This window comes from Alligator sinensis, unplaced genomic scaffold (assembly GCF_000455745.1).
Source record: "Alligator sinensis unplaced genomic scaffold, ASM45574v1 scaffold199_1, whole genome shotgun sequence".
Classification (NCBI taxonomy): domain Eukaryota; kingdom Metazoa; phylum Chordata; order Crocodylia; family Alligatoridae; genus Alligator; species Alligator sinensis.
The window spans coordinates 2216654-2225799 of NW_005842008.1; the positions used below are offsets into that span (position 1 = coordinate 2216654).

Genomic DNA, 9146 nt, shown 5'->3' on the forward strand with positions numbered 1-9146 from the left:
AGCTGTCCAGGCAGGGAGAGAGTAAGGGAAACATATATAAAACAAAAAAGGGTTGGCACAAAAGGAAGCAAAAGGGGCAAAGAGTATTAAGAACCCTTCGCATTTTTTATGCATTTTCAGCAGAGCCTAACCTTTGGTTCTTTTGAAGATCAGTCTGATAGGGGTCCCAAAGTGCTTTTGTAAATGGTACTTTGCTACATCCCCTGAGGTAGAGAAGTGTTATTTCTACTTTAGAAAGAAGACATATGACCTGCTCTACTACAGATCTGTGGCAACGTAGGGAACAGATTTCACTCCATACAATAGCATAGGTCAGCAATTGCCAATCTTGGGGTCACAACGATAAAAAATGGGGTTGCAAAGACATTTGACAGTGGTAACCGATTACAATGAAAATCATAGAAAAAAGTAGGAAACAACAGGTTCCCCTTGCAAGTTGGCAGAGTTTCACCCTGCAAGAGGCTGCTTGGGGCTGGGGGGAGCGGGAGAAAGGTGATCAGCAGGGATCCAGGTTTTCTGTTTCCCACAGAAAAATGGAGAAAACCACGGATTCCCTGTTTTTATCAGAGAAAATGTGGATTTCCCCTTTTAGCAGAGAAATCCATGGATTCTCTGCTTTTGCAAAGAGCTCTTGCAGGCTTGCACAGCTCCAGCCTGCAAGAGCTGATTGCAGAAAGGGCGAGAAACTCCCAGCCCTGGGGTGGGGAAGGTCGGGGCCTGAGCCTCTGAGTCAGCCAAGGCTGGGCTCAGGTCAGGTTCAGTCTTAGACTCACCCTTCACACCTGGATCCTAGAGGTAAGTGGGGCTGGGGGTTGAGGGGCAGGGCTGAGGAAGGGGGCTGAGGGAGTGCTGCTGAGCGGTGCAGGGAGCAGTGTGGTGGTGCCCGTCATATGCAGGCCGCACACATGCCACCCGACTGGCTGGCCAGGGAATGGGGAGGGTGAGAGGTGTCTCTCACATGCGGCCGGCTGCACGGCTCTGTGGCCACAGCTCTGCAGCAGCGGCAAGGAATGGTGGCTGTGGGGGGCAAGGGGGCCGCACACTCAGTGGCCGCTGCCACTGACCTGTGGAGCTGTGCCAGCGGTGACGGCCGCTGTGTACAAAACCTCCCTGTGCTGCCGCTGCCGCTGCCACCGCGGAGCCATGCCTGCGGAGCTGTGCGGCTGACCATAGGGCAGCAGCGGCAGTGTAGTGGCAGCCAGGTGGCATGCAGCCCCCCCCACCACCATCACTGCCAGCTGCACAGCTCCCTGGGAACACCCTGGGAGCATTGTCTCTCATGGTTTTGAACATCAGTTTTTAAGTAAATAAGTATACAAGTATTAAAAGCAGCTGGATGCTGCTAGAAACGTTGGAAAAGTCTTGAGACTGTTACAGAGGGTAAGTGTCAGCTAATGAACTCAGCACTATTGTGTCAGACTGCTGGAGGGCCCCCTCTCTCTTCTAATAGTAGCTTACAACCAGAGCCTTTTTTCATGCAACTGCAACAATCTTGTGCCTTCTTGTCCCCTTTAAAGACTTTACCATATTTCCTGCTGGGATCTCTTTATATGTGTTTGGAGCTAAGAGTAATGTTCTGTGTAATACCCAAGTTTCACCTTGCACCTGTTTTGTAATGCCGATGTTTGAATGAAAAAGACTCAAAAGCTAGAGTGTTTATGGAGCAGAAAACTGAAGGTGATCAAATGAAAAAAGCAAAATTTTTTGGGGGGGTTTCCAGACTGATCCAAGCTCCTCCTCACTCTATCATGAGCTAATGTGATTGTCCTGCCCAGCAAAACAGACAGAAAAAAAATCACATTTCCATTGAAAACTCCCAGGAAGCAACCTGGCCTGTTGAAACAAAAGGAAATGTTTTATGTACCTGGGCCAGGAAGGGGATTTGTTCTGGCCACTTGTGAGAGCTTTTTCCTAGTGGGCCAATGGGATCTCATAGCCAGTACACTGCACCTGATTTCCAAAGTGCTTAACCATTTTTAACTAGGCTCTCTGAAAAGGTCAAAACTAAAGCCAAGTCTCTCTGTATTTCAGGTATCAACCCATAGCTACATGAGACAGGCCTTAGAAACCCTTGACTGGATGGGATTTCTGCAGCTGGCTGGTGGGAAAAAATGGCCTGACTCCACGGGTTTCAGTTGGAGTGGCTGATATTCACGGGGTGGGAAATGGGAGCACAAATCATACCTCCCTGCACTCTGCAGTTAACTGGTACTGACTGGCAGAACTATCCAGTGACTTTACTTCAGTATGTTGCTCTTTTTTGGAATACTGTTTCCACATAGGCAATTAAACCAGAATGGTTACAGCAGTACAGTTTTGCCAGTCTTTTTCCCCAAGCCCTGGTTCTCTCTCTCTTATTAAAGTTTGATGGTATTGAATCTTTTTTATCTTCAACTTCCTTATCTCAGTCTTAAACAGGGAAGCATATTGCTGGCTCCATGGAGCATTTCACTAATGCCACAGTCCTGGGATTTCTCTCTGGCCTCTAAGCAAGATCAAAGGTAAAAACAGTCAATCCTCTTAAAAGTCTGTTGCACCACTCAGCCACCCAATTAGTTATCAGAAATAGGATCACGAGCTTCTCTTACTCACACATCATCTACAAAGCAGGGATAGGGCATTTGCTGCAGGTAGATTCCTGCTGGCACTTCAGTGTTGGTCTGAGTCTTTATGATCCCATGTTCAATCATGTCTTGCAGATATGCAAACCCTCCCCAGATGTAACGTAAATCCTCCACTGGGTCAGCTCTTGGACCAGGATCCCAGTACCTGAGAAGAAAACCCACATGGAAATCACTCCCACAGACAATTACTTTATCAAAGGGGGCTGTTGCTATTGTTGTCTTTTCCTGTTTATAGACTGCCAGGCTTCATTGCCCCAAAATACAGAAATTAAGCTACTAAAGCTAAGTAGCTGTTTTAGGATAGAAGGGACTGTTACACTGGGACAGCTCTATGACAGTAGTTATTCTGCTTAAGCCATGCCATTCAGTTTCTCTGTGGAGGTAAGACCTAAGGAATCACGCTTGCTTTTAGAAGCTAATCCCAGAGACAGAAGACCTCTGTATCGCAGGAGCAGTGCATTCTGCTGCACAAGGAGTGTGTGTGGGGCAGATGTGCTTATGTGGAACTTCTTGCCACCTTCTCCATGGGGCAGTCATCTACCCCATCTTTATTGTCTCCTGTCCTGCACCCATGCATTGTTTGACCTAGTTGTTCATGCCAGGTACTGGGACCTGTATATGAATTGCTTTGTATTACATGTTGCCATACCACTGAATTCAGTCAAATCTTGCATGTGTCCCTGAGAGCAGACTCTGGCCCTCTAGCTCCCAAAATGCTGGTGAGAATTTCCCCCATTTTGCATACTGGTTCAGCATTGGCACAGCAGCTGAAATCAGCAGAAATACTCACCTGTCTTTGATTTTATTTGTTTTCTCCACTGCATCTATGTCCATCCGGATCTTGTATTTCACATGAGATGGCACCTTGCTGGTCATGTGATGCATGTCGGGAAAGACAACTCCAGCCCAAAACCTGTTTTCCTCCAGCAGGTGAAGGGCACGATGTGTCAGGTGGGTTTCATCAGCATGACCTTCATATTTATCCAGGGTCAAGCACTGCAGACAATCACAAAGGTGACAGCTTTATGGGCATGAAGTGGCTGGAGTTATACACTGAAAACACACACAGTTTGTCAGCAATAGGACAGGAAAGCAAGTCAGTTAATTTCTGAGGCAGCTGTCATTTTTCAGCTTTAATGCTTAGGAATTGAGCCTAAGGCTGTTTCTCTGGAAGATGCCCTATTTTGGTCCAATTCTTATAATAAACTTAGGACATTAAACTGTGTGAATCAAAGCTCAAACAAGCAACAACCACTTTAAAAAGAGCCCAAACCTAAGATGTGTAACCAAGAGTGAATTTGGGAGACGCCAAGGAGTGAAATTCTTGAAAAAAAATGGAGAAAGCTCATTAAAGCATGTCTCCCCAGCCAGATAAAGACAATACTACAGCTGAGCCCTCATCTCGATAAACCAGCATGGCGAGTAGCCCAAACCTACCACCTGGAAATTACAGACAGCGATAGCAAACAAATCTATCAGCCAAAAAGGAGAAGAGAGTGTTCACCCCCTGCGCCCCTTGCAGGTGTTACAGGATCTAGTGAGATCTGATGGTGAAGCTTGGAAATGTTCAGAGCAAAACTGTAAGTTAAATATTTAGTTTTAAAGTGGAAAACACAGGGGGAAAAATGGAGGAGGAGGGAAATTGCATCAAAATGCCACTGCTGATGAGTCTTTTAACCCAAGAGCATAGGCGTGGAAGGGCAGGGCTAAGGGAATTTAGCCCCACCAAATGCAGGCAGCCTGGGCATGGGCTCCAGGTGGCTGCAGCAGGGGTGGGGGGTGGAGAGAGGCAGAGTCAAGCAGCCAGAGATTGCAGGCGGCCAGGAACTCAGCCCGGCCTGGCTGTGTGTGGAGCGTCGCTCAGCAAGTAAATGTGTGGATGGGAAGGGGTGCAGGGGAGGGGAGGGAAGTGGGGGTGCAGATCGAGGCCCCCGGGGCAGGTCATGGAACACTCACTGGTCGGGCAGCTCATCCACGGGTGCGGGGGGCTCCTGCCGCTGCACATGCCCCCCCAATCTGCGTGTGGGGCAGAGGCCGGCTGCAGGCTGGACTTTGCACCCCACTGCCAGTGCCCTGGCAGCCACATGCTGCTACGTGCCTCCCACCACTGGGCAGGAGGTGCAGCCAGCGTGCAGGAGGCACATGGCATCGTGCGGTTCCCAGAGCACTGACAGCGGGGTGCGGAACCCAGCCCACAGTGGCAGCTTGCCTCCATCCCGCACACAGATCAAGGGGGCACTTACCCCCTGTGCCTGCCCCAGGGGCGCACACAGGAGCGGGAGCCCCACCATGCTCCTAAACAAGTGGCCCAGGCTACGACTGTCCCATGACCCAGCCCAGCGCCGGGGCCCATTCACCCCAGACCCTGCCCCTGTCTCTGCCCCACTCCCTCCCTCACTGCAGGGGCCTTCATTGGCCCCCTGTCCCTTCCTCACAACATACTTACTTGCTGGGGGGGGGGGGTATGTGTACACATGTGCATGCACTCAGCCCCCCCAATCATATTTTTTTCCTTCGCCTATGCCTAAGAGTTAAAAGGAGGTAGAGCTGTTGGTTCCCCTTCCTGCCTCAGAAATCATAATATACCACATCATTTTCCTAAAAGCTGAATATTATCCTGCAAAAAGTTATTGGTTAATGCAACTGACATGGACTGTTCAGTTGGGCTGCTCTTACACATGGCAGCAGCAGAGTTTTCCTTTGACTCATCATCTGCTATGAACATCAAAAAGCTGATTTTTAAAATGGAAATTTACAAGTATTGTACCATAGGGTTTTGTTGTTATTGCTTGGGGGGGGGGGTGTTGGGGGGGAAGGGGAGGAGGAGGAAGGGATTGCTTATGCAAAACCCTGGATATGCTTGTACAAACTGTGAGAGGATCATTATATAATCTACTCTGCATGTGCAAATTCAGACGTTTTGTGCATGCTAAAAATGATGGGAAGGAGCAGTACTCCCTGCTCCAAGGCAGCTGACCTGACCTTTAGGACAGTCTGTATGGGCTTCCTGCTGTAGAACTGGATGGTGTGGGGAGGAATAGTTGGACAAGCCTCCAACTCCTCCTCCCTGGGGTTAGCTTGCTCCAGGGCTGTGCTTGCAAGATCTGTACTCAAGGAAGTGAAGCTATGGCTGGCCCCTACAAACAGTGGCACACACTGACCCCTGAATCATGTTTTCACTTTTTCACAGGGGCCCAGTCTCAGACTGGCCTTTGAGGCACAATTATGGGAATTGGGTTGGGGACCTTTAAGTTAAGGGGCAGAAGAATAAAATGCAAATAGGTGTAAAGGGATCCCTCCCCTTCCCCACTTCCCCCCACCTGGCATGACTTCATTGTGTGGGACTATGGAAAACTCTGATCCTCTGGGCAAAATGTAAAAGAGTCGTTGAAGACCCTGCCCTATTCTGGCATTAGGGGTCCTTAAAGCAATTCTTAAAGATCAGAGTAGCCATTAGATTCCCCACAGAGAAGCTAATTGTCTTGGAGGTACATCAAGGTGTTGTTATTGATGTTCACACAGCTGTATTGACAAAACATTGCCTTGCCCATAGGAGCTGTAAACTCAAAGGCCCCTGTACCCTGTCTTCTCCCTGGGAAGTGCTTCCACCTGAAACTAATTGGTCTCACCTATGCTGTCATGTACTGTATGGAAATCTTCTGTTACACAGATGCATCTTAGCTTCTTTGGTGCTGGTGATAGTGAGGGTGTCAGTGGAGGACAGCCATAGGCACCTCACCCACTGAATCAAGTTCAGTGGTGCTATAGTGTGCACTGTGGGTCCAGTGTGCTGTTCCAAAGGGTTCCTGCCCAGGCCTCATAACCATGTTGACTGGTTAGTTTCTGGTGCAGACTAACAGCTGCAGGTCCTCCAGGTAATAAGGTAAGGTATGACTTCAAAGGGCTGTGACCTCTGATGAAGTAAGCCTCTGTTTATGAAAGTTTACACCACCTCTGATTCAGGTAGCTGCAAATCTATCCAACCTCCTGCAGACATACTGGCATTATGCGTTGTGTAAACACTTTTGGCAGTGTAAAGGGATCCTGTTAAGTTTTCCTTGCCTCTCATTCTGATTCCCGACTCAGAGCACCCACGCCGGGAGTTTCACTGGTATAACTGTGCTGGTCCAGCTGAGTAGTATAACTGGTGGAGTTTCCCATACAGATAAGCCCTCAGGATCCTTTCTGCAGGTGCATTGACACAATTGTGGCAGAGTTGTTCCAGGCTACTGAGGCAGAATTAATCCGCATTTCAAAAAGCTCTCTAGTATTTATTTATACAGTGAAACCCTAACTGTCTCCCAGGAGCGCTGGAGCCTGTGCCTGTCACTGCTGTGCACTCAAGCAAACCATGTACACACCCTGCTGAAGCATGGGGTTTCCACTCAGCAGGTAGATATACTGTACCATGTAGCAGTAGAGACACTGGGAGCACCTGGACTGTGTGCCTTCCCTCTGAACTTGTGACTGTGCATGGCACTAAGTAATCCTAGATTTCCTTTCTAGTCCAATTATTCAGGTCAATGAGATGGATACTCAGCACCTCATGGACTTCAGTCAGGGAAGCTGGTGCCAGAAAGAACGAATTTCATCTCTCAGCAGCTGCCTAAGTCCCCTGTGCTGGGAGGGAAAGTTCATCCTGAGTGAGGGCTCCCAGAACACTCCCTTCAATAGCTGCTGAGAGCATTCATTTCAGAGGAGCTTGAGGCATAAACTACTGGAGGGAGACCCAGAGGAGTTCAGGCCACAGCTGGAATCAAGCCACTGGCATTATGCACAGAGAGGCCTATTCTCTCCATTGATACCTCAGGATCCACATTGTACAAGATCTGGTCCGACTTGCAGCAAAAGAGAGATGGCAAAACCCACCTCATAGAATAGCTGTCAGAATCTCCAAAATTCCTCACCCCAGGTCCTCCAACATCAGAGTGCCTGTTGTGTAGATGACCTCTAAGAAGCAAAAGGCTCCACATCCCAGAGTTTGTGACACTAAACCCTACCATCCCTCACTGGATACAGCTTAAATATAGTAGAATGCTGAATGACTGCACTAATTGGGACTGACCCCTGTGTGAAAACCCATGGCTATCAATAACCTCTCAAAACGACTGAAAATACAGCATAGCAAAAAGACGCCGCATGTTAAAGTGTTTGGCTAGCAAGGTTACTATATTTTTGGATGAAATCTCTTGCCTTTAATTTGGCATGTATGAGGTGGAGATATTGAGAACTGTCTCTTTTGCATTTTGATTAAAGGCCCGCTATGTGACATCATGTGACAACATGTGGCTAATCGGAGTACTGTTGCTCAGTATCCTACTGTACTTTGATGACAATACATTTATTGTAACTCCCAAAGTTATTGGCCCATAACAATCAGACAAAAGCTGCAGAACCAAGGTGTAGCTAGGATCCCTTGTTAGTTAGGTTTTTTTATTACTTTATAGGAAGCCAGACTATGGTAAAGAAGGAGGTAACAAGATGATAATTGCACAAAATAGCAAGCCAAGTGCTACAGGTGCCTTGTGAATATGCTGTGAGCAAAGGGGTAGCTCATCCAGCAGCCCTGAAGAAAGGAATTACAGCCATCACCACAGTCAGGAGGGCACGTGTTGCTGTTGGGAGACATTAGATGGCAAGGACAAGTCTGTACAAACTGCAGAGCTAGTGCCATGTTCAACACAGAAATCTCATGGAGAGAGTAAAGATGAACATGATGCTAAGTGCTTGGGTTGTTTCCTCAGTGCGGAGCACACAAAGCCCCAAAGACATGATTTGGGAGCACAGTGTGGCTGTGAATCCCTGCCACAGCCACTGGCTATTTTAACACATGCTCCTAGAACCAAGGTCATCAGAGGAATCTGCACTGTATCTTGCTTTGTGTGGAAACGGGGGCTGTGTGGCCTTGACAACACTAGGAAAATTCTCTCAAAATCTGAACTGCCAAACAGGTGAACTGGAGGTGTTGAAGCTATAAGGCCCTTATGGTGGGAGCGATTTTTAAAGCTTTTGAGAAATTTAACTAACCAAGCTATAAAATGATTCCAGAGATTTTCTGGCACTAGCACTTCAGCTGATTTCAAACAGCTCCTAAACTGAATTTCTGAGAACACTTTCAGAGTCCACAAAGCCTGTGTGTATTTCTGACAGTTAAAGGAGAGCTGATCCCCAAGGTAATGCATATTTGTCTTGTTTTAAATTAATCCGCTCATGAATTAATCAGATCAGTCAGCCACTGATTTCTTTGGCCTTGGACAGACGTGTTGTTTGAAGCACTCTAAACAGTGAGTGTACAGACTTGCCAAAGAAGCACTTCAAAAATGGCTGAAGTGCCTCAAAAATTATCCTAAAAAATGAGGATCATCTTTTGAAGCACTTCTTGAAAAATCTGTACACTCCAGCAGCCATCTGGGATCCCACATTGCTCAGTTTCCCCCCTCTCTCTTCTTCCTCCTGCATGGGTGTGGGGGAAGAGTGTGGGATGACAGCTGAAGAGTATTCTCCTATGTGCTTTGGCTATCA

The 9146-nt window shown here is 47.8% G+C and overlaps 1 protein-coding gene across 1 annotated transcript in view; it reads right to left on the bottom strand.

Annotated features, from left to right (window-relative positions):
* The window catches only part of ABCA4 (ATP binding cassette subfamily A member 4), a 109282-nt gene that overhangs the window by 67149 nt on the left and 32987 nt on the right, over positions 1–9146 (bottom strand). The window contains exons 12-15 of the mRNA XM_006021864.3: positions 3415–3620; positions 2593–2769; positions 1102–1106; positions 1–2 (exon numbers count right to left, since the gene is read on the bottom strand). The exon at positions 1–2 is cut by the window's left edge and continues 216 nt beyond it. Of these exons, the coding sequence (XP_006021926.1) occupies positions 1–2; positions 1102–1106; positions 2593–2769; positions 3415–3620 (390 nt within the window). The remainder of the gene's footprint in view (positions 3–1101; positions 1107–2592; positions 2770–3414; positions 3621–9146) is intronic.